The 24,848-nt window shown below is 36.3% G+C and overlaps 9 protein-coding genes across 9 annotated transcripts; 3 read left to right on the forward strand and 6 right to left on the reverse strand.

The window, feature by feature from the left end:
- Nucleotides 1–735: 735 nt before the first annotated feature.
- Nucleotides 736–1,991, forward strand: PHYBLDRAFT_168444 (hypothetical protein; the record flags this gene model as incomplete). The annotated part of the gene is made up of 2 exons (XM_018435866.1): nt 736–904; nt 1,036–1,991. 2 exons carry the CDS (start codon nt 736–738, stop codon nt 1,989–1,991), a joined length of 1,125 nt encoding a protein of 374 aa, XP_018292073.1.
- A 4,722-nt stretch (nt 1,992–6,713) lies between these two features.
- Nucleotides 6,714–7,513, forward strand: PHYBLDRAFT_145497 (hypothetical protein; the record flags this gene model as incomplete). The annotated part of the gene is made up of 2 exons (XM_018431456.1): nt 6,714–6,773; nt 7,349–7,513. The coding sequence occupies 2 exons, from the start codon at nt 6,714–6,716 to the stop codon at nt 7,511–7,513; spliced, it is 225 nt and encodes a 74-aa protein (XP_018292074.1).
- A 542-nt stretch (nt 7,514–8,055) lies between these two features.
- PHYBLDRAFT_168445 (hypothetical protein) lies at nt 8,056–9,763 on the reverse strand (the record flags this gene model as incomplete). The annotated part of the gene is made up of 4 exons (XM_018435867.1): nt 8,056–8,284; nt 8,318–8,550; nt 9,323–9,604; nt 9,662–9,763. 4 exons carry the CDS (start codon nt 9,761–9,763, stop codon nt 8,056–8,058), a joined length of 846 nt encoding a protein of 281 aa, XP_018292075.1.
- Nucleotides 9,764–10,080: 317 nt separating this feature from the next.
- PHYBLDRAFT_158859 (hypothetical protein) lies at nt 10,081–10,481 on the forward strand (the record flags this gene model as incomplete). The annotated part of the gene is made up of 2 exons (XM_018433869.1): nt 10,081–10,321; nt 10,378–10,481. 2 exons carry the CDS (start codon nt 10,081–10,083, stop codon nt 10,479–10,481), a joined length of 345 nt encoding a protein of 114 aa, XP_018292076.1.
- A 743-nt stretch (nt 10,482–11,224) lies between these two features.
- On the reverse strand, nt 11,225–12,064 carry PHYBLDRAFT_158860 (hypothetical protein; the record flags this gene model as incomplete). Its single annotated transcript, XM_018433870.1, has 2 exons — nt 11,676–12,064; nt 11,225–11,589 (listed from the first exon to the last, which is right to left on the reverse strand). Coding segments are annotated over exons 1-2 (233 nt in total), but the record flags the coding sequence as incomplete, so codon positions are not given.
- Nucleotides 12,065–13,189: 1,125 nt separating this feature from the next.
- On the reverse strand, nt 13,190–14,481 carry PHYBLDRAFT_168447 (hypothetical protein; the record flags this gene model as incomplete). Its single annotated transcript, XM_018435868.1, has 4 exons — nt 13,190–13,537; nt 13,881–13,886; nt 13,993–13,997; nt 14,406–14,481. 4 exons carry the CDS (start codon nt 14,479–14,481, stop codon nt 13,190–13,192), a joined length of 435 nt encoding a protein of 144 aa, XP_018292078.1.
- A 1,808-nt stretch (nt 14,482–16,289) lies between these two features.
- Nucleotides 16,290–17,263, reverse strand: PHYBLDRAFT_158861 (hypothetical protein). Its single transcript, XM_018433871.1, has 2 exons — nt 17,231–17,263; nt 16,290–16,985 (listed from the first exon to the last, which is right to left on the reverse strand). Exon 2 carries the CDS (start codon nt 16,563–16,565, stop codon nt 16,353–16,355), a length of 213 nt encoding a protein of 70 aa, XP_018292079.1. The 5' UTR covers nt 16,566–16,985; nt 17,231–17,263; the 3' UTR covers nt 16,290–16,352.
- Nucleotides 17,264–18,775: 1,512 nt separating this feature from the next.
- PHYBLDRAFT_145501 (hypothetical protein) lies at nt 18,776–20,154 on the reverse strand (the record flags this gene model as incomplete). Its single annotated transcript, XM_018431457.1, has 2 exons — nt 18,776–19,201; nt 19,261–20,154. The coding sequence occupies 2 exons, from the start codon at nt 20,152–20,154 to the stop codon at nt 18,776–18,778; spliced, it is 1,320 nt and encodes a 439-aa protein (XP_018292080.1).
- A 558-nt stretch (nt 20,155–20,712) lies between these two features.
- PHYBLDRAFT_168449 (hypothetical protein) lies at nt 20,713–24,704 on the reverse strand (the record flags this gene model as incomplete). Its single annotated transcript, XM_018435869.1, has 3 exons — nt 20,713–21,613; nt 22,565–23,858; nt 24,086–24,704. The coding sequence occupies 3 exons, from the start codon at nt 24,702–24,704 to the stop codon at nt 20,713–20,715; spliced, it is 2,814 nt and encodes a 937-aa protein (XP_018292081.1).
- Nucleotides 24,705–24,848: the final 144 nt, after the last annotated feature.

Genomic DNA, 24,848 nt, shown 5'->3' on the forward strand with positions numbered 1-24,848 from the left:
AGATGTCGTGACTTAGCCGAAATTTTGTAAATTTTGTACTTTATGTACGATTGATGGCGAAGTTCATATAGAAGCAAAGTCAAAAATAAAACATAATCAATCTATATAAAAGTAGTTATCTTGATACCAAATTATAGAAGTCTAACTTACTTGTGAGGAATTTGGGCATAGGCACTATATTTATGGGTACTCTAATCAAGCGTATTGTACATATGAATTTTGACGTATATGAGAAAACATCAACCAAGGGTCATTAGGGGGTTTCACCAGTCTTTTTTCGATACTTATTATTATTGGCTGGTGCTTAAACTACCGCTATATCCAACAGTCAACATCCAAAGCTGGTGAAACCCCCTAATATAAATATTTATAAGTCTTCATACTAAACATAAATTAAAAATTAAAAATAAATAAATAATTAATATTCAGCATATAAAATATCATTTAATCTAATATATAGTCAAGACAAGACATGATAAATAAGCATACAATACTCAGTCTAATTACTTTATGAGGCTATTTGCACTGTGTTCTGACATCTGCCGTGCAATTTAATCTGGCAATATATTTTCATTTGGAGAAAGGCATGCATGATATCTTTTAAGGGGCCATTTTATTAAAACTGCAGAGAATTTCAAATTTCAAAGAACTTCTTATACATCTTTTAAATAATCTATAACCTCAAATTCAATAATAATCTATAACCTCAAATTTCAATAATAATAATAATCGAAAATGTTTTCTACTGAGAAACGTTGTGCTTCATGCAAGCTTATGAGTCATAGTCGTAAATCCAGTGTCCTTTGTCCTTTGTATAAGAAACGAAATACACTTTATATCCCTCAGAAAAGAACAAATGAGAATATTTCAATTGAAGAAGATTTTCCTGCAGAGAGTAGTGGATGTAATACTAAAGAATTAAAAAAAAAGAATAAGAATTATAAGAGTCTAATTCAATTGATCTACTATCCATATATTTAGCTGCTTCATCGAGAGTAAGAATAGATCCAGTTGAAGAGCAATAAATAATTGTAGACACAGTTGTTGATCCAACTATTATCCTTGCTGAAGAACCTACCAGTGAGCATGAGGAAGAAATCATGACAATAAATGAAAGCACTGCTACCCGTCATTGTCCAAGCTGTTTGGGAACAAATCATCTTCGAATAACTAACCTGATGTGTCCTGACAATGTACAGATACCGGTACAAAATCAGAATCCTCAAAACCAGAACGTTGCCAACATTTCCAGACTCCAAAATATCTCTGAGCCAGAAATTGATAGCAGAGGGAATATGGATGTTGCCTGTAGATTTTGTGGCGCATTGATGCGGTTGAAAGAGAAGGACACTGATTCGCCTATCCGCAGATCGAAATTTAACATGTGCTGTGGCAAGGGAAAATATGTTCTTCCTTCTCTTGAGCCAACACCACCTGGAATTTCTGAGCTTATAAATTACAGGACATCCGATGGAAAACATTTTCTCAGTAAAATTAGAGGCCACAACAGCACCTTAAGCTTCACATCGTTGGGAGCTAAAATCGACAACTCTGTGGCAAATAACCAAGGTGGTGCGTACTGCTTCAGAATACATGGCACTGTATATCACAGAATTGGGTCTATTCGTCCATCAAGAGCACAAGATATTGATCACCCTCAACTTGCTCAAGTATACATATATGATCCAGCATCGCAAGCCCAACACCATTACCATCATGCTCCATACTTGAAAGCAGATATTCTGGAGAAAATTCGATTGATTCTCATAGAGACAAATCCTGTTGTTTCTCTGTTCGGATCAATGGATCAAGTATTACATGAGAATGGACATGTAAAAGATGTTGCTATATGCTTGGTTGCTGAAGGTCCCCAAGATCAAAGATATAATGCACCAACTGCTGACGAGATTGCTATTCTAATTATGAATAATGAAAGGGGTTCTTCTAGAGACATCTACTGCACACACAAACCAACCAGTTACAAAAAATAAATGAGTATCATAGATCATATAATGCTCTTCATTATGTCTTGCTATTCCCTTCTGGTGAGGACGGATGGACAATCGAATCAAAATCTTTGTCAGGCAAAACCGTTAGTGCTATGCATTGGTATTCCAACCGACTTATGTACCGCCCCGATTCTCTCCATCTCCTCCATCTCTTTGGCCGACTTTTCCAGCAATTTATTGTAGACATATATGCAAATATTGAACATAGAAGAAGAGACTTTCTTGCTGGTAATCAGAGCTGCCTTCGAGTAGACCTTTACAGTGGAATACAATATGCTATTAACCTGGAGGATAACAATTTTGCCAACATTGGAAGACGTGTCCTCCTTCCTTCTACTTTTATTGGTATCCCCCGTCACATGGGTCAGCTCTACCAGGATGCAAGGAGTATAATACGCTGTTTTGGCAAACCAGACCTTTTCATCACATTCACCTGCAATACGCATTGGCCTGAAATCACAAATGCACTTTTAGTAGATCAAAAAGCAGCAGACAGACCAGATCTTTGCTCCCATGTTTTCAATATGAAGCTTAAAGAGCTAATGAATGACTTGACAAAGAAAGGTGTTTTGGAGAAAGTCAAAGTCTTTATCTATGTCATAGAGTTTCAAAAACGAGGACTCCCCCATGCACACATTCTTCTGATCCTATTAGCCATGAAAAACCAATGACAACAGAAGACTATGACCGTATAGTTTCTGCTGAATTTTCTGATTCAGTCACAAAACCCTTGGCCTATAGAATTGTCTGCCATAGTATGCTACATGGTCCATGTGGTATAAGGTACCCAAAGGCACCATGCATGGAAAATGGTAAATGCAAAAATAATTTTCCAAAAGATTTTTGTGATGAAATAGTCGATGATGGATCTGGATATCCAAAGTATAAAAGAAGAAATAATGGTATAACAGTAGTCAGAGGCTCAGCGTCACTGAACAATAGATGGGTGGTTCCACACAATTTATATCTGTGCGCAAAATATGATGCCCACATCAATGTTGAAATCTGCACTTCTGTATCAGCTGTAAGATATCTATACAAATATGTGTACAAAGGCCATGATTGAGCTATGGCAAAAATTCAATCAGCCAGTATCAGTACCACAACCACCACCAATACCAACATCAATATAACTAATATTCATCAAGAAGCTGTAAATGAAGTCAATGAGTTTCTGGATGCTTGCTACGTATTGGCCTCTGAAGCATGCTGGAGAATGTTCTCATTTAAACTGCGCCAAGAGCACCCAACCCACCAAATACTGGCAATTCATCTTGAAAACTCTCAGCCAGTATATTTCTATGCTTTTACAAATCGACATCAATTATCAAACGCAAATACAAACACAAACATAACATTGACAGGGTAGTTCTCATATAACACTTACAATATAACAGCACGTGAATATCTGTCTATAGATTTTCCAACTCACTTCGTTTGGTCAAAGAAAAACAAAAAAAGGACAATACGCAAAACATCTAACAGAGGAACAATTGGCAGAATATATAGCATATATCCAAGAGACCCAGAAAAATATTTCTTAAGAATACTGCTTCTTAATGTTACAGATGCTACAAGCTTCCAGAATCTTCGGACAGTAGAGGGGAAAATATATGAAATAAATCAAGCTGCGTGTCATGCTTTAGAACTCTTAATGGATGACAAGGAATGGGAGGAATGCATGGAAGAGGAAAAATCATATGAGCTCCCATATTCACTAAGACAACTATTTGCAATTTTTTTGGTTTTCTGTGGGCTATCTGATCCATTCTATCTTTGGATTTCCTACCGAGATTCAATGATAGAAGACTATTTACATTCAGAAAGACTTTAACATCAAGACCAGTCCTTGGAGCCTAAGCAAGAGATGTATAACAGATGTTTGTGGGACATCGAAAGTCACCTCTCCGTAAGTTCGTTGTCTCTAACATCGTTTAGTAGGTTTACACTTCCACCAATACCTACATTGTCAAATCAGACAGAGCATAGACATGGATTAAGGACGTTGATACATGAACAAGAAGATCTTTTCTCCGAAGCCGCTTTGATGCCAGACCCAGACACTTTGTCTTTCAATGTTGATCAATAAATTGCATATGACAAAATCTGCAGTTCATTGAACACAGCTACTCTTGCGCCGAGACTCTTCTTTATAGACGGACCAGGTGGGACAGGCAAGACATTTGTATTTAACGCTCTTTTGTGTCATGTCCGTCGACAAGGAAAATTTTCTCTTGCAGTTGCTACCAGTGGTATTGCTGCATTGCTTCTTGATGGTGGACGAACTGCACATTCAAGATTCAAGATTCCACTTGAAATACATTATAACTCTATGTGCTCTATACCAGTCAACTCGCAAATAGCCAATTTACTCAGAGCAACTAAACTGATCATTTGGGACGAGGCGTCAATGATTAGTAAGGATATATTTAACGCAGTCAACCGTTCAATGCAAGACATTATGAAGGCCGTAAACCCCTTACTCGAAGCAGTACAATTTGGTGGAAAATTGGTTGTATTTGGTGGTAATTTCCGGCAAGTTCTTTCTGTAATTCCCAGAGCATCAAAAGATTACATTGTGGAGCAATGTATAAATAAGGCCCGTGATTGGCAATGCGTTACTCCATTAATGTTGATAATCAATATGCGTATTTCACAAGCTACTACACCAGAGGAAGCAAATGAACTCAGAGACTTTGCTGAATTTCTATTAAAAGTTGGCGAGGGTACTATTCTCAGTTCTGGCGGGGAAGACACCATACCCATTCCTCAAGAAATGCTAACCCCTGGCAGTAATATACTCAACCTGGCTAATGCAGTATTCCCTGATCTCAATGCAAATGCAGAAAGTGCCGATTTCCTCATTTGTCGTGCAATACTTACACCCAAAAATGATGATGTTACAACAATCAACAATATCCTTCATGATATATCTCCAGGTGCAGTCCATGAATTCAAGAGTGTTGATCGAGGCAATAGTGAAGATTATCTATTAGTATATTCAATTGAATCTTTAAATACTATCAATCCTGGATCCCTGCCCCCTCACAATCTTCGCCTCAAAAAAGGATGCCCTATCATGCTTTTAAGAAAAATTGATCCAAAGAATGGTCTCTGTAATGGTACACGTCTGATATGCAACTCATTTGAGCGGTTTGTCCTAAAAGCTACAATTGTAACGGGATCACATGCTGGAAAAGTTGCACTTATTCCAAAAATCAAACTCAGTCCATCTGAATCAACATCATCTATCAGTTTTTAGCGCTGTCAATTCCCTGCTCGTCTAGCTTTTGCTATGACAATTAATAAATCCCAAGGACAAACCCTTGATTGTGTTGGCCTGTATCTTCCAGCACTAGTATCTGGACATGGTCAGCTTTATGTTGCTCTTTCTCGGGTTAGGAAACCATCTGGAATCAAAATTATGCTTGACACTCCATATAACCCAAATATGCCACAAACTATTGTATATACTAACAATGTAGTATACAAAGATGTATTATCCAGAAACTAAGCCAAAAAAACTTATATATTTGATTTATGACTTAAATACTATAATAAAATAATTTATTCTGTGGCTTCTACTCATTATATAAACACATATTTTAACAAAGATAAAATAAAATAAAAGTATTAATTGTGATATATAGTACTTGAACTTTCTGTAGGGAAGAATTACATAAAACTTGCGTGCGGTGGGGGGGCACAGGGAGGGGGGGAGCTCCGCTTCCAAAAAGAAGGCTAGTGAACTGTGAAATTACTAGAAAAATTAAAACTGATAGTAAGAACATATTCCAATAAAAAAAAACCTTGTATGTCTATAAGCCTTGATGGAGACTAGAGCCGTGAGGGCTAGCATAGAATGTAAAAAAGAAAAAGAAAAAAAAAGATTAAATAGATAGAATCAGTAGTAAAGTAATATTTAAATACACTTATATATCTAAGACGTTGAATTAATAGCAGGATCTTGATCGTTGACCAGGACTCTAAAAACGCTTGATAAATGTCATTGGCTGTAAAAAAGTAATCTAAGAATCTTATATACCTTTACCCAATAATGTTGAGTGGAAACTTGATAATGACCAAAGACTTGATCAATGGGCTTGAATGTGCAAACGCCAGAGAAATTCAGTCGATATTAAAAAAAATCAAAGATACATGGATATCTTCAACCCTTCCCGGAAAGCTGAAGCTTGATCGTTGGACTCGGATTTAAAATACTAATCAAATGTAATCGATAATAAATAAATGTTCAAAATAAACGGTGATACCTGTGGCTCATGGTTGAGAGTAGGAAATTTATCCCTTGACCTATATATTAAAAGCAATAGGCAATAGCAGCCGGCAGTCCTAAAAGGGCAATTATACTTGAATGTCTGTGAACTTGGGTGGAGACTAAACTCTTGAACCTTGGTGTGGACTATGGTATGACTAGATAAATATGATGGATGACAGAAAGATATTCAAAGGAGGGTGTACGCCTGTTACCTCGACGAATAGCAGAAACTTGATCATCAGCGTTGACTGTAAAATTATTAGACAATTTCAACAAGCAATGATTAACTATTAAAAAAAAAGCATATATACCTTTTACCCTAGATGAGCAGCGGAATCTCAATTAGTAGCCTTGACTATGAAAAGACTAGACAAATATAGCAGACACCAAGCAAATGCTCAAAGAGGTATATATACCAGTAACCCTGCATGAACTATGGAATCTTGGGTGTTGGCCTCAATTGTGAAAAGACTACCGAACTAAAGCTGGTAATAGGTAAATACCCAAAGATACTGGTATACCTAACATCGCACCACTGCAAAAAAACATCCTATAATAAAATCTAAAATATCTGTAATAGCAGACTTAAATATAATAGGGGATTTCATTATCTCTTCGGATAGAAATCCAGATTATTATTCGTAAAGGGGGTTTTTAAATGGTAAAATGATTGGCTTAGAAGAACCTGAATAGGATTAAAATGTGTAGATTTAACCTGAAGAAAAAAGCTCTTGGATTGAAATTGAGGATTGCTTATTTTGACGTCTTGAAATACTTAAAGCAAGAATTTGTCAATTCATTTGCCTGCCTTACATATTTCTAATTTATATACAAACTTTAATAAGCAAAATTCTCAATATGAGTGATAGATATTAACATAATCGTATATAATAAAATATCAGGTACAAGAATAAGACGTTTAATTAAAAAGGGGGACTCAATAATTTCCATTTTATAATAGTTTTCATTGGCTACAGGTTTAAAACTCGCCATCCAAATCCTAATCTGAATTTCTATCCGAAGAGATAATGAAACCCCCTAATATATATAGCTATGTTTTTAGTTTAACAACCTCATCTTCATCATTGATAAAATTGTGGGAGCAAACTTGGGTAACAACATTCGTCAGTTGTTGGACAGAAATCTCACCAGCCTGTCTGAGAAACCAGCTCCCGATGTTGTTGCGTTATGTTTCCCTCAGTGGACCCTAAGAGATAGGTCACAATAAAAATAATAAAAATTCTTGTTTATCTCATCTTCACAAACTCAATGCTGACGATTTATATACAGGTAGTAATTATTTTGTTCTGTCCTTTTTTGTTATCATCATTTATTTTTCTTTTTCTGTTTTAAAAAAGAAAGAAAGAATATTTATTATTGTTTTTGTTAAGCGTAAAGCTTTTTTGATAAGGCAATTACCAGTTTTTTTAGACAAGTCCTGTTGTATGATTAGCAATTGCTATTTCTAAAGAGATTCTATGTATAGGCAAAATTGAATGATAATTTGACGGCGAAGGTGTTGAACCATAAATGGCAACTCCGTCTTTCTCTTTTAATTTATCTGCAAGTAAAGGAAGTCAGTTGACAAACGCGAATACATGTTGATTATGATGAGTGGAATTGGTTTTATAATATGACTATGTTGGGAGAGGAGTAAAGGAATGAATGGATATACTTGATTTGACAAGTCAAGGTTGTTTCTGTACTTCTATCACTGCCAAGAAACAATGATTGCACGTATGATCCGCGGCCAGTGGTTCCATTATTGCCTTAGTACACTTGGCCAATATTGTTGATTGATTTCAACTTTATAATCTGATCATTGGCAAAGAATAAAGAGGCGGCAGAACTTTGATAATGGACGAGATCGGGGGTGAGGTATGCAAGTTTGTAGTATTGCAACAAGTAGGGATAATCAATATCACCCATTGAAGAAGGTTTACTAACTGAAAGTGGGAAGGATGTAGACGGGAGAGGTTCATTGCCAATGATAATAATTCTGGTAGTTTCAGAAGAATCTACAAATGCTTACAAAATCAATGGTGGCTGAACAATTGTGGAGGAGGCAGATGACAAGGTTAGGACAGGTGTGGATAAACAGACGAGTTTGGAGAAGACAGGAAGAAAGGGAGCTTGAGTAGGACATGTAAGAGCAGAATTGACAAAATCACTTTTGTATATATCTTCAACAAAGCATCTCATAAACGCGGCTTCAAAACCGTCCTTGCCGTTTGTACTGATATTCTTGAGTAGGCCATTGTATCTCTCGAATATAAAGAGTCAATAACTGTACACTGGTCCACAATCTAGAATAGTTTCTCGAAGACGGAGGTTTAGGTGCATGTTACAGGTAAGGATTGTGGCGGTGTAAATCTTGTTGCATTTTTCACAAAATTGTTCGAGATGTCTATGGGCGGTATTAATATCATCAAATGTAATGCTGGGTATTACGAGGTGACGACATAAATAGAAAAAATAAATCCAGTTATTGAAATGCAAGGATGGGAGCACATACTTCAATACCAGAGGAGAATACACCAACACCCACGATTTCCACTCGTCTGCTTTCATAAATGCAAATTTTCTGCCGATTTTGCTTCTCAATGCAGTAAATCCGCTGGTCTTTCTGACAGCTGGGATGTTGCAGGCAACCATCATCAATGCAGCACGAATCACTTCGCCAGCAGGAAACTCGAATGTTGGGACTCTTACTCCACGATACAGCTGCATCAATTCATCTACCATTGGCTCAAGATAGTTATTTATTTCGTCAGTTTTGGGCTCCTTGGGACCAGGCAAAAGTCCTACAAGAATAATGTTCTCAGCTTTAAAACACCCACTAAAAGGCAAGTTGTTGGTGACCACGTAGCAAAATTTGAATAACACAATAAATGTTGCGATGAATCTGTGTACATGATTCTCAGGCATACTGCTGTTTGAAAACATATCTACTTTAAAATAGAAAAAAAACTAACACTTTTTTTCTCTTTTTTTTTAGGTTTTTTCTTCAATTTTTATACGAACATTCAGTGTTTACCTCTTCAACTTTAATATCATCAATATCTTCGGTAGTCTCATTGCTCTCATGCTCAACGTCAATTTCATTGAAATTTTCATCGACCTCACTGTCAACAGAAACATTGTCAAATGACATAGGGGAGATATCCAAGATGGGTAAGTCAGACTGACGTGCATGAACTTCCGCAGATCCATATTCATGGATTACAATAGCTACAAATATAGAATATAATAAGAGAGTCGTTTTTTTATACTCAAATAAATATGACTTAAAATCTGCATAAACGTTCATTAAATGTGTCTGCGCACCTGTGTTAAATATAAAATCTATTAACATATAAAAACGCAAATTTTATACCTTGAATGCCATACCCATTTCACTTCTAACGGCATCTTTCAAGGCTGCTTTCTTGCTATAACGATGGGAAATTATCTTTGGTACTAGAGTGTATCCCATCATCACTTTTAATGCATTCAGTGCAATGGCACTCTTCAAAATTTCGTTCCATTGTAGAAGACACGACAAATGTGTTTCTTTACCGATGGAATAAAAGGGAAACAAGTGCTACATGTACTTTATTGAAAGAGTCTTTATAATAATAAATAGAATAACTTTTGTTGCTTGTTATATCCAAGCCAATAGAATACAGTAAAGCTGTGTTTTCAACTTGTGAACATGGAAAATTATCCCACATTTTCAATTGTTATCAAACAACTGTGCGCATTGTAATTTCCACCCTTTTTTTCAGTGTGATCCGTTCTCAAACACAAGCAGTTATGACAGCTACGCCATTGAATATTGATGAGGGTACCTTCTCGATATCTAACCGTCCAATTGCTAGCATGGTGCAGAGCTACATCCATATGCAGCCTGAAGTAGAGTATGTTTTGTCTTCAGTCGTGGAAGAGAAAGCTCGTAGACACCTTTCGTATAAAATTCACAGGGCAAAATCTATGTCGGAAAAGTTAGCTGGGCGTAATCGGTTTTCTCGTTGTCGAACAAGAAAGATAAGAGTAAGTATAATCCACGGTTTTTGTTTAAATAATTTTAACATTTTTTTTCTTTTTACAAAGGAGTGTCATTTTTTTATTTAGAATTCCTAATTGTTGATATTATAACACAGATCAAAGAATACTTTAGCAAGTTAAAAGGACGGAGAAATGATCAAAAAGAATAAAGGTCATTAGCTTTTCCAAGTGTCCAGCTATTCCAAGAAACGTCGAACTTTTGAAGGAGAGAAAGGTGCGTGTTGTTGCATGGAATAGCACACCGCATAATAAAAAAAGTACAGAGTATATAGTATTTTATTGATTTTTATTCATTGTTTTGAAAGATGTGGGTTGAATCGATAAAAGATGATGCGGTAGTAATGTCGAGATGGGAAGTAATAAATAAATAGTTATTTTATTTTATTTTACTTTATTTTACAGCCGATTAATGAAATATATATATATACAAAACAATTATTTAATTATATAACCTTGATTGTTTTATCCACGGTTTTTTTTCGTTGGAAATTGTAATATCGCTCTCTGTAAGTTTATTTTGATAAAAGCTAAGAAAATGGTGGGCATTGGGTATTAAATATACAGGTATTTTGTCTTTCATACTTTTGATAAAAACAATAAAAATAAATAACGGTTTTTACTATTCGTTGATAATAGAATTCAATATAATTTTAAATATTTGATAAAGAAGTAATGCTAAAACAAAAGAAAAATAGAGAGATAAATAAAGGCAAACCCTTTCGCAGTCAAAAAAACTCTTACTATAATTATTTATATTAGTAATATAAATCATTCTATTTTTTTTCGTGACTACTTTTCTAGGCAGTGGGATGACTAGGCGCTTTTGGATCCCACCCTGGATGTTGTGCGTAGTCAACGCGAAATACGAATGCAGACGATGCACCGGGATGATGCACGCAATACTCTTCTTAATAAACCCACTCACCCACAAATTCAGACCTTACCCAACTAACGGCTTAATTCTGACAGAATGGCATGTCGCAAATCTTTTTAAAAAACCAAACGTTGACACTTGATTCTACCAATCTTGATGACAAGTAAATATGTACTCAATCTGACCAGGGAATTTAGAGATGTCGTCAACTATCCTACCAAAAAAAAACATAACCCGCACAATTGAGCTGCGATATTTCTTCTGTTCACTAAAAAACTCCTGGCCAAGCAACGAAATATTCTTCATCTTCTGAATGCAAATGTTTACCAGCACATTCTCACCAAGTGAAATACTCCCCACGCCGCAGAAAGAAAAGTATTCTGGTAAGCCTTGACATAGAATTTGAATAGCCATTAAGAGTAATCATACTTCATCGTATTCAAATTTTGTAACTTCAATGGCATGGTAGTTGGTGGCGACGTCTTAGTTCCGATTACATTGTACCATAGGCTGTTGACGACTTGCTGGAACATCGGGAGGTCGAATGGCAATGCAGGAGGATAATCATTATCAATACACTGAAGACACGGTAGATGAGATTCAGATAGCACTTGCGCGACGCCTTAGGAAAATATTATTATACGCAGCAGAAGATTGATGGAATACACAGGAAGAAAAGTGTCAGTGAACGCATTCTCCGGAAAAACGCTCATTACTGTCACCTCTAGACCATTACGGTAGTTTGTCTTAATGTTTTTTTTAACTTATACTTGTGTATCTTAAGGTTATATATCCAAAATGTAAAGACCAGACCAAAGTCAAGCATCAACTCACACAAATGCATATTTGGTGTGCTACTCCTTTTTTTCGTAAATACTCTGACATTATTCCCCAAATTTACCAAGGGGCTGGCCTGCGTAGTCTATATGTAAGTACTTGTTCAATGAACCTTTCAACTTTCGGCATGTCTTGGCAAGATTGGTCTAGTTATTGTAATCACTTTTGGGCAAAAACTCCTTCAACACCACCAGAAAATGCACCAGACACAACGATCGCCACTCACCTGCCTTCATATATAGGAACTAAGGCGTGACTTTTTCGAATAAGACGGTATATTCAGGAGGAAGAGGAATATCATCAGCAAAGCGTTGTATACGAGCAATAACAGCAGCGGAAAAATACAAAGGCATTTCAAACACTGGCCATACGGTTCGCTATCACAAGAAATATATTGTGCGTGAGATCAACAATCATGTAAGCGATGCAACTCTGAAAACTGCATGCCGTTCTGCTTCTCCAAATTTTCTCTTTCTACATCTGATTCTGTGTAAAACCACATATTGTCATATATGGAAATCATCTCTTCTGTCCGTGATTCCCAGTTTTCATTGACACGCCAAACGTAATTGATCTTACTTGATTCAGTAATCACGGGGATATATCATTTGAATTTATGACAGCCATATGTGTTTACATGCCATGTTCTGTGAATCCGGCAGTATTTCTAGCAGCAGATATCTCGGAAGCGACATACATGATAGCAGTATAGACAGTAGTACCATTAGGGAACTTGGTAGTCCTCACAGCTATACCACCATAACAGTCTACCATCCCATCAACAAATGTTTCCAGAAATACGTCCATCTAGTCGTCCTCTACTTCCTTTGGACCAGGCATGACATCAACGAGGATAATATTTTCTGGTCTCATTTGGTCTTCCTTGGGGAAATTGCTGATAAGTAAGTACAAAGCACCACCTGTATAAATCCGTCCTTCAAACAGCTTAAACCAATATACATTCAATGTCAACATGAGAGAATTGGCATGATTTACAAAGGTCCCGTCGGCTTCACCGAGCATATCAGTCTAAATTGCATCATCGTATACGTCCGTCATCGTACTTTCTATTGTTTTGCTTGACCCCTAGTGCACGATTTACTCATCTGACTTGACTTTGTGGAAATGTTGTGACGAGATATTTTCTCAGTAAGCTGTAAGGAAATACCATGAGAGGGACTGGCTTCTCAATTGCTGGACCGGCATACAGAGAATTACTGTCATAGATAGATGGGGTGGAATGTGCTTCTCGGAGGAACAGTTGGATTGATGATACTCTGGTAAGTATATGACATCACGTTTGACACAGATGGTGTACTTGAAGACGGTTTTTGTCATAAGATCGAATCCAGACATGATTTTCGATACATCAACGGTGACATGTGGATCAGTATCCTTCTCATAGGTAACAAGAAAGTATTGGAATAATTTCAATATTATAGATCCTCCCTGCTTGAACCAAATAAAACACTTAAACGACAACACCAAATAGAGCTATTAGTTGAGTGACTTGATGAATGTCATCCATTTTCAAACATAGGATTACAAAAAGGCAAGTGTTATGATAAGTATCATTATTATCTGTAATATGATTTATGTATATTTCTTTGTTCAATAGGTGCATACCTGAATCCATCGTATCTTTAAATACTATGACACCAACAATGTCAGCTTCATTCTCATTGTTGGACTCCTCACTTTAATCCGGATAGTTATTGTCAAATGGCGATAGTAGTGTCTCAGTATCATACTCTTCTTTGAATTGAAAAGGTTTGTCTTCTCGCAAAAAAAAGTATACTATGTGTGGCGGTTTCAGGAAATCTAATAGAAGAAGTACCTTTATCTACAATAATAAAAATAAAAAAAATATGTTTTATACGATTTTTTTTGGTCTTGGTTATTGAGATATATCAGTCTATTATCAGTGTAATTAACTCTACTAAGCTTACGGTCTCTATTAGTAAGAATTACAAATTGAATTCTATATATCTCTTTTAATATAATGACAATAAGGGTTTAACTAGCTATCGATGCGTGACGATTCGTGGCAGCAATGCTTTAACTGCTATTCAAATAATGTTCAATATAAAAGTAAAACACTTGTTGGGTGCCTTTAATATTTTTGATTAAAATACTTTTGGGTGTAATAATCTTGATTAAAATACCCGTGAGTAAGATTGATTATAATATTATAAATATCATTATTAATTGTACATCTAGCACACTAATTGTTTGTAAGTTTCGGTCAAGTCTCGACAGTCAATCATCTGATCTTTTTGTTAGAGCAACCCTTTCAATTTCGATATTTAACAAAAAAGGCGTTGGTATATATATATATATGTATATATATAATATTAATTACCACAGTACGGAAATACACGATAATCATTATTAAAACACGAGTTTAAAGTAGGCAGGGAAAGTACGCCAAAGTACATCACTAAGTACGCATTTTACTCTCTCGTAATGATATAGCTCTCGATACCAGTGTGTTTCGTTTTATATTACCAACCCAAGATATTATAATGGACGCCACAAGTACTTTGTAACTCTAATGTCTTGAATTCAAAAAATCAAATAGTAACCACGATAGTACTCGACATAACCGTGTATATATTTGACAGTATAGAAATACTTATTTGTTTTTTTCTATCATTATGTACTCTTTATATTAACTTATTTTATTAACAGCTTCTATTGTATTTAATTTTAAAGAAGAAAAAAACAGAGTACTTGTATGTGATACCCAGAGTCAGATATACTCGACGTCTTCAAGAAATTATACTTATACAGTCGAATATTGTTTTCATGCTAATTGAGCCTCCACAGTTCTAATTAAAGCAAGAAATATTATCTTTGTTTTCAAATAGGCTCTTGTAGAGAACGGTAAATGTAATTGCGAAAATATTTACAAGGCAATTAGCAAGAAAAGTTTCATATTTATTTTACAGTTTTCGATGCACCCGAGTTGGTCGATATACTTTACATTCAAGTGGCTGCTGAAGAAAAAGAAAAAGAAAAAGAAAGGCGTATTTCTATACTAATGTGTCTTACATGACATGGAAATAAGCACTGGTGCAAATCATTAGGAGTACTGCTACTAAACTTTTCGACTAGTTGGCGGATGGGTATACATAAGAAATTATCGGTTTTGGTCGTAAATAAATGAATATGGTACATCAAAGGATACCATTCTGCGCACACACCCGCACTCACGCAAAACAATCGGATCCAGTACATAATCAAATAACACTGGACTTATAGGTTTTTATATTTCTTACCATTTTATCATTTTTCATGAAAATAATTAAACTGCCAACACAAAGCAACTGCCGAAAAAAACAAAATAATATTAGTACAGTTGCACCTAACCAAAACTCATATACCACTACAGTCCTCATCGTCCACCATAATAGCAACGATTTTGCTAATATTGAAAGGCAATTAGTTATTCCTTTCTTTTATATTGTTTATCCACGCACACAAACGCCAACTGTACCAAGAATTAATTTGAGTTGGGTGCAATTTTAGACAATCCAATTTCTTTGTCATTCTTTCTTTCTTTCTTTCTTTTTAAATTCAGTGCAATAGATCTCTGATTCCTAAAAAAGGATTAGAGAACACATAGAAACACCTATAGAAACAGATGATTTTTTAACATCAAGCAAAATACATCGACTCTTGTCAAGGGTGAAAAAACGCGTGATGAAGGATACAGATGAAATATAGAATAACAATAATGAGAATAAAAAATGGTTGATACCTTTGGTGTGCGGGATGAGGCCAAGGTAATTTGATTGACAATAAACGTGAATGAGAAAATATTTGGGAGTTATTGGAGTCTCACTTTGACCTCCATGTGGTCGATGGTTTTAACCTCTTAAAATACATTACCATTGTTGTATAACTTATTTATTTTTATTACTGTTTTGTAATCGTTCCAAATTCTATCTACACAAAGAATCAAAATGGGGAAAAACATCGTTTAATTGTTGTGGCTCAAAATTTAAATATTATTTATTTATTTATTGAGCTATGTCATACGGGGAATAAGCCAATCGTCTACCTCTCTTGCGATGTGTACTGCCTGTTCATACATATTTTCCCAGGGGTGGAAAAATCTTATACTTTACTTCCTTGTAATTTTATGATTTTCTGGTTCTCTTTCTTTTTAAAAAAAACCGATTGACTTTCTGTGGTGAAACTACTTATTCTTAAGTTCTTTGCAAAACAGGTTTAACTTATTGTGCCATCACGGATACTATTATCACTCAAAATAAACTCTTTTCACAATAAAAATTCATATTAGTTAAGAATATTGTGTCTTATTTTTTGAACGATTGTAATCACCGTGAATTATCCCAAGCGTATATAATGGATAAAAGCCCTTTATTTGTAAACAAAAGCTTGCCCCACCAATAAATTGGCTTTCGTTTCTGGTATGTAACGCACCTTTATCATTACTCGATTTAACATGAAATGGAAGCTTTTCTTTTGTACATATGCTTTCTACAATAGCCATAAGTACACACGCTATTCTTACCACCTTTTTCTCATGAGTATTAAACCTTTACAGTAAAAGTATATTTTTCGATCAAGGTATATACCGACAAACGAAAATTAGTTACCATCACTGCACACGCCTACTCTTCTTATTATTCACCGTTTCAAATATATATATATCGATTATTCCTATTTTTGCCGATATATACTACAGGGAGCCTAAAAAATATATAAAATAAAAAATCATAATAATGTGGCTTTATCATACAAAGAGAATGCGAGTAATTGTTTTCTAGTTGATACATATCAAAACTTGCTCGTGGTCTTGGTGAAAGCTTGCGCTTTTAACAAATATAATATATTTTTAGAGATGTTCTTGGTAAAATATGTGTGTGCGTACATGTGCGCATGTGTATGATTGTAGTAATTTCAATTGTAACTTTCATGGCAAGTTAATGTGAATATGTATGGTTATTGAAAGAGATGCACACAGAAGAAAAATAAAATAAATAAATAAATAAATAAATAAAAGTATTATTTTTGTTTATTCTGCTTGAAAAAACAACCCCCCGTCCTCATTCCTCAACTGGAATCATTGCACCAATGACTGCATTGAAAACATTTTTTTACAACTTTTCAACCTCTCCACAAAAAATATAAAGAATATCAAATATATATATATACCTCTTGTAATTGAGATTATTTGAACAATCTGTCACCTCGGTTAAAGGGCATGCAAGATACCAAAAAATAAATAAATAAATAAAAAATATCGGTTTCAGTCGGCATTTATAATATTATTATTTTTCTTATTTTTTTTTGAGAAATCAATATTTATTCAAAAAATAAAATTCATATAATTCTACTTTTCTCGACTTCTACTGATTGTATTTGTATGCTTCTTGGCTCTATCGATAGCTAATGACGAAGAGTAACTGAAAAGTGGCATTAGAGGCGCATTGTCGGTCTTTAGAATTTTTCGGAGATTGAATCATGCTACGATTAGATGGCCGCCGGGATTTGGTATAGTGCACAGGTGGGTAAAAATTAAAATAAATCAAATATTTCCACCCTAGCCGAATATCATATATATATATATATATATATATTAAAAAAAAATAGAATTTATCTAAAAAAAATTAATATGTTTATTCACAATTGTTTTGAAATGCTAATTTATTATAAATATAATAAAAGCATTAAAATAAAATATAAATAAATAAAAAACAAAATAATAAAAATAATAAAAAAATAATAAAAAATAAAATAAAAAACAAAATAAAAAAAAATAATAATAAAAAATAAGAAAAAAATATAAAAACAAAAATAATAATAATAATAAAAAAATAAGAAAAAAAATATAAAAAAAAACAAAAATAATAATAATAAAAAATTAAAAAAAAAAACTAAATGTTGATTTTATACTTCAGCTAAATAGTTTATTTTATATTGATTTTTTCGTTTGCTATACTATAATAAAAAATATACTCTAGAACTATAATATGTCTATTTATATTTCGTTTCTTGAGATTTTAACTTTTATAATAGTCTTATTATAACAAGCAATCACAAATCTTCTCTTAATATATAAACAGACTTTTTCTTTACACCTTGTTGTGGGGAGAAAATAAAGCAAAATATAATATAGACGAAAGAATTCGTGAGAACTTGTGTAGGTTGTTTATTTCAAAAGAAAAGTAAAGAATGATAAATTGATTGTCTTTCTACACGGAACTATCTACTGATATTTATATGTTTTTCTAATTTGTAATTCAGTGTGTGCTTAAGTAATCTTTATCACGATGAGTCATCTTCCAGGAGTATTGTTCTTCTGGAAAGATCTGGAAAGACCAATTGATATGATACTTCTCCAGTCAGATCAGTCCAAGAGTTTTGGTAAAGAAGAGCATTTATGCTATTGGTAATATTTTAGTATTCCGACCCAGATACTCGGGTAATGTTTCATAATATTAGATAGTTGTAGTTGTAGTCTCTCAATTAAGTATTTGTATAATAAAAGAAATATGTAGATGAAATATAATGATGCCATATATATAATGTATATGTATTTGTATATCCCATGTCATGGTGATAATAATAAATAATCAATTATGTGTATAATGATCTGTGTATTAGATAATATCATAAAGGGAGATCCGTTTGACTGGAATAGCTGAGGATATTATTTTATCCTTCAGTCTTACTCTCAGATTCAGCAGTAATCAATACTCATTCACAACAAGCAAGACCTCGAGTGTTAGTAGCATAGTCACCAGTAAGTGAACCCAAACGTGAATTAAAATCGCCACATATAATAGTGTCATTGGTCAAAGAAATGGATGTGAGAACTGCAAGAGCATTATGGGTGGACATAGAGGGCGGTAAGTACAGGCATACAATTCTGAGGGAAGCAATCTTGATGGCCAAAGCATAGTTAGATAAGATAGGAATCTGAGTGACAGGATAAGGACAGGATAGAGAAATAAGAGCAGAAACATTCATAGAACCTCTGTAGTTGCCAGCTACAGGTGAACCATAAAGATGAATCTGGGACCAAGAAGTGGGGAGACGAGATGGGGGGAGAAGCCATGTTTCAGTGATAAAAAGCATATGTAGAGAGTGACAGTGTTGAAGAACATCATAAATTGCACGAGGCTGCAGACCATTAGCATTCCAAAGTTCTAATGAGATTTCACTCATTCAGACATTGCAACAGAGGTACGACGAGATGGTGATTGGAAATCATGAATACCAGCACCAGGACCAGAAACAGAATGGACAGGAATATCTTCCTTAGAGATCCAGCCTTGATCACAAAAGAAATGACCAACAGGAACAGCAACATGAGGACGAAGGTACTTGAGAGCCTTCAGACAGCGATCAGAATGAAGTTCAGCAGCAACTTCTTCTAGCTCTGAATCAGAAAGAGACTTATATTTGGGATCTGCAATGTTTTTGGGATCCAAAGGGTCAAACGCATCTAAGATCTCAATGGCAACTGTGGTCAGAGTGGTCTGGAATTTCTCAGCATACTGGTTGTGAACTAGGATGTCAACTACATCCTTGGCAGGAAAATTGATATCCAAGATGCGGCCAGTATCAACACCAAGTGTTTTCAAAGAGTTGCGCACTTCTCTATGTGTGAGACGACGTGAACGTGGGATATACACATATTGATATCCTTTGGGACCAGTGGGAATGGCAAACATTCTAGTAGAAGCAGCAACCCGGTGAACAGAAGGAGGTCTTGGAGTCTTGCGAACAGAAAGAGCAGTAGGAACAACAACAGAGTTGTGAGCAGCAGCAGCAGTTGTAGCCCATGTAGAAGCCTCAGTGCCAGGCTCCTTGGGTGTGGTTGGTGCAGATGATGTTGATGCATTTGTTGTAATTTGGCAATTGCCCTGAGATGCTAATTCAGATCTGAAATCAGCAATTAGCTTTTCCGCATTAACTAATTGAGCAGTTAATCTAGCATTAGTTGCGGCAAGAGATTCAAGTTTATTGGTACGTTGTTGTAGTGACATGAATTGGGCCTGCATGTTCCCCAGAAATGAGGCGAGATCGGGTGACATTCTCTGCATGACAGAGGATGGCAGCCATGTTGACATTTGAGATCGCAAAAATGAAAAGTTGTCGGAATCGGCTGAAATTTTTTTCTGCTGATAGATAAGGCAACAGTGGTAATGGATGCAATGTTTTTGACAATGGATGTAACGTTTTGAACAAGATGTAGGACGGATTGATGAAGCTTTTGTATGGATGCAACCAATTTTTTTGTTATGTCTTGTGTAACAGTAGCTTACATGAAAGAGAGATGGGGATGTAGCTCAGGTTAAAGATTATATTTTATTAAAGGAGATATTGCTGGCGATCTATAGATCATATAGCCTCCAAAGTACAAAAAGAAGATATAAAAAAGTCCCAAGGGATCACAAAAGACAAAAAAAAAAGAGGGAAAAGAGAAGATCAAATCATACTAGCTTCAATGGCTGAACCTGCTCTCCGCTTTGCAGCTGTGAAAATAGTTGTAACAGTGAAAGGGAGGAGACAGAATTGCAGAACAAAGAACTTTTCAGACAGCAAAGAACAAAAGAGAAAGAAGAAAGATAAAGAGAGTAAAGAACAATGAAAAGTGGAGAGCTATGAAAGAAAAGAAAAATTCTAAATTATATCCAAAGAGCACCATGTTCAGTCTCATGTGAATAGTCACCATCAGGATTACATATAACATCCATGTGCCAGAGAATAGTCATCAGTGGTATCCAGTATACAGGTCGTGGTTCTTGAGATGGCAAAGGCAAGGATGTGATGGCAAAATCAATTCTGTGTATCTGGTCATGGTCAGGTTGAGGCAACTGTTCAAATAGTGTTGCAGGAACAAGTGGGCAATTCAACAAATGGCGGCGTGAGGTGTGATCAGATCCACAAGGACATTCCTTTGGTTTGCCTGGCAACCATCCCATTCTCCAACGAATCAAACGGCCACGTTCCACACGTGAGGCTGGCAGAAACAAAATTGGATCAACTCCAAGAACTGGGTGGCATGCTTGAATGAGAACTTGTGTATTGGACTGGAGAAAGGTTGTAAATCCAGCTTCTCTAATGCTTTCAAAATGGTTTTTTACTGCACTAGGGCTTTGGAGTTTGAGTGTTGGAGGGAGATGTGACAGAAGGTTGGTTTTTCCCAGGGAGACAAGTGAAGAATAGATGGTATGATGACGGTGTAAAAGAGACAAAAGGCACTGGGCAGGCAGAAAGCGTGATCTGATACAAAATTTGGCTATAAGAACATCTGCACAAAACTTCATACTTGGCAGATTGCAGATGTGCTTCAACACAATTGTAGAGGACGTGGCATGCCCCCCAACAATCCTGCGAAGACACTTATCTTGAATGGACTCCAGAACTTTAATATCTTGCTTCAGCAGAGTGGAAATAGCCAAACCATATTCAAACTTTGAGCGAACAAAAGTTTTATACAGTTGTGAACTGAGCAGCTGAGAAAAACCAGAAAGACAAGCTCCAACAGAGTTTAGTGTTGCCATTGTAGCAAGTGTACCAGAACGTCTATGAGTGGCAATAGACTTGGAAGAAATACCCTTATTGGCAAAAGGAACACCCAGATAAATAAACAGGTCAGTGGCAGGGAGAACTTGACCATATAAAAGAAGTGGAACTGGCGAGCTTGCACGTGTTTTGGGATATATAACTTCACATTTGGTGGGGCTCCATCTATATCCAAGAGTAAGAGAGTGTTCTGCAGCAAGGTCTAGCATGGTCTGAACGTCTGAAAGAGAACCAAAAATAGCTACATCGTCGGCAAAGAGCAGAGAATTGATGGGTGTTGAGAAATGAATATGTCCAAGGCCATCCACACCTGAAGGAGCAAGAAGAGCATTATACGCATCCAATGAGGTAGGAGAGGGTGATGGAACATAGGTTGTAGTGTGTGAGTGAGCAACTGTGCAGAGCAACGGGGGCAGGGAGTTGATATATATTAAATACAAATGTGGACTGAGGACAGAACCTTGGAGAACCCCAGTAGCAGGTGAGAACGAGTGTGAAGAAAATTTATCCAGAAGGACAGAGATGGAGACATTGTCAAACATGTTAACTAAGAGACCCAAAAGGGCTGGTGGAGTGCCACGTTGTTGTAAAGCATGCCAGATGATTCGTCAATCTACTGTATCATAGGCAGCCTTGATATCCAGAAATGCAACAACAGGGTAGTGCTTATGACGGTAATAATAGGCTTTCATCAGATCATGGAGACAGAGAACTTGATCCAAAGCACCACAGCAAGGACGAAAATCACCTTGAGCCACATCCAAAGGAGGAGAGTACTTGTGCAACTGGGGGGCTATACACATCTCAAAAAGCTTACGCAGTACAGAAGTCAAGGAGATTGGCCAGTAGTTAGCCAGATCTGTTGGACTACCCTTCTTGAAGATGGGGAAAACTTGTGCTTGGCGCCAAAGACTTGGGACATATGACCATTGCCAGCAAACTGTAAATAACAAAGCAAGAACAGGTGAAATAAGTGATTTGATAGGTTTTAGCATTTCAGCTCTGATATGATCAGGCTCTGGTGCCTTGCGGTTAGGCATAAATTGCATGAATTCCTCCACAATTGATGAGTTAAATGGAGAGTCATCAGAGGCAAAAGGCACACTGTTATAAGTCGTTGTTGGTGCTGGTGGTCGGGTTGCTGGAAGTATATGTCCACTATATACTGTTGCCAAATGGTCACACATTGTTGCTGCTGCTACGGCTGGTCCATCGTCATGCTGGAAGGTATGTTGTGGCTGTCTACAGTGTTTTAACTGTTTTATTTTTGACGTTGCTTTGCTGAAATCACGTTCCATAGACTGACAAAACACATGCCAAGACTGGCGTTTGGCTTGCTGAACTTGGGATTGGAATTCGGCCTGTGCATGCTTGTGTTTAGTCCACCAAACAACTTTGTCAATACCTATTGCTAGGCGCCATTTTTTGTAACATTGGTTACGATGATCTGCTGCTGTTTGTAATGCCACATTCCAGAAGGATTTCCAATGGTTGGGGTGAGAGGGTCGATGTCCAATTGAGCTATTTAGTGAGTTGTAAATGAGTGAATTGAACTTATCAGTTATAGCATCAATGTCAGGTTTGGTGAGTGGCGGATTCAGTACAATTTCTTGCAAGGTGGAAAGGATGGAGGTTGAGTTTTGAGTGAAGATATGAGCATAAAGAGCATGGACATCAGGTTCATTGAGGCGTGAGAGGTTCCATGTCTTGCGTAATGGTGGTGGCATATTGGTAGAGTGCTGTAGATCATAGGTAAAGGAAAGTGATAAAAGGCGATGATCTGATCCAAGGGACAAGTCAGTAGCAATATGAAGAGAAGGATTGATGAGTGGCATATTAGTTATAAAGAGGTCAATAATACTGCTGATTTCATAGTTGTTGCAGAAAGAAATATATGTTGGTATGCAAGGTGCAAGATCTGCATTTACAACTGATAGAGATCTCTCTTCTATCCAAGAACATAGTGCCAGTCCACGAGAATTTGATGCATAGTCACCAGTAACAGAGCCAAGTCTTGCATTGAAGTCACCACAAAGAATGGTATCATGTGTTAAAGAAATGGAAGAGAGTACATGTAGGACATCATGAGTGGGCATATTTGGTGGAAGATATAAGCATACAATTCTGAGTGAGCCAATTTTGACAGCCAGAGCATATTTGGAGGGCATAGGTATTTGAGTGACAGCATAAGGACAGTGAGGTGATATGAGAACAGAAACACCCATAGAGCCCCTATAGGTGCCAGCTACAGGAGAACCATACAAGTGAATTTGTGACCATGATGTGGGAAGATGTGAGGGAGAGAGAAGCCATGTTTCTGTAATGAAGAGCATATGTAAGGACTGACAGTGTTGAAGGGTATCTTGAATGGCTCTGGGTTGCAGGCCATTGGCATTCCATAATCCGATATTGAGATTACTCATTCAGACATAGTGACTGATGAGCTGCGCTGACGTTTGAACAAAGACCCACCAGTGGCATTGGTAAGAGTAGTACGTGTTGGTATTTCATCTTCACTGATCCACCCTTCCTCACAAAAGAAGTGACCAACTGGGATAGCAACGTGTGGGCGCAAGAACTGTAGGGCTTGGAGACATCTATCACGGTGAAGCATGGCAGCAGTGTTGGCAAGTTCATGAGTGGACAGAGATGCATACTTGGGATCAGCAACATTATCAGGGTCAAGTGGATCAAATGCGTCCAAAATCTCAACGGAAGCAGTTGTCAGTTTGGCCTTAAATGTATCAGCATACTGGACATGAACAAGGATGCCAATGACACCTCTGGCTGGGAAGTTAATGTCCAAAAGTCGAGAAGAATCCACACCAAGAGTGCAGAGAGAGGAACGGACTTCTTTGTGCTTAAGGCGTCTTGATCTTGGAATATAAACATATTCATAACCTGAAGGACCAGAGAGAAGAGCAAACATACAAACAGAAGCTGCAATACGGCGAGCAGAGAGAACAGTAGACATTTTTGGGGCAGTTACAGGAAGAGAAACACTGGCTTTAGTAGCCCAAGTGGAGACTTCCAGACCTGGTTCTTTGTTTTTGTCAGGAGCAACTACACCACCAGAGATTTTTGTTATCATTTTGGGTGAAAATTGGCACCTAAGCAATATGATTGGCTTAGAGGCCAAAATATTGTAATTTGTTTTCGTACTCAATTTTTTTCATCCGAATAAAGGATAAAATTAAGTTCAGTACTACTTGTGGGCTTTTAAAGTAAGAAAAAA

The sequence above is a fragment of the Phycomyces blakesleeanus genome (genome assembly GCF_001638985.1).
Source record: "Phycomyces blakesleeanus NRRL 1555(-) unplaced genomic scaffold PHYBLscaffold_10, whole genome shotgun sequence".
Lineage (NCBI taxonomy): Eukaryota > Fungi > Mucoromycota > Mucoromycetes > Mucorales > Phycomycetaceae > Phycomyces > Phycomyces blakesleeanus.

Excerpts from the sequence above, each read along its gene's own strand:
- PHYBLDRAFT_158861 (XM_018433871.1), bottom strand. The coding sequence starts at position 16,565 with ATGGCTATTGTAGAAAGCATATGTACAAAAGAAAAGCTTCCATTTCAT.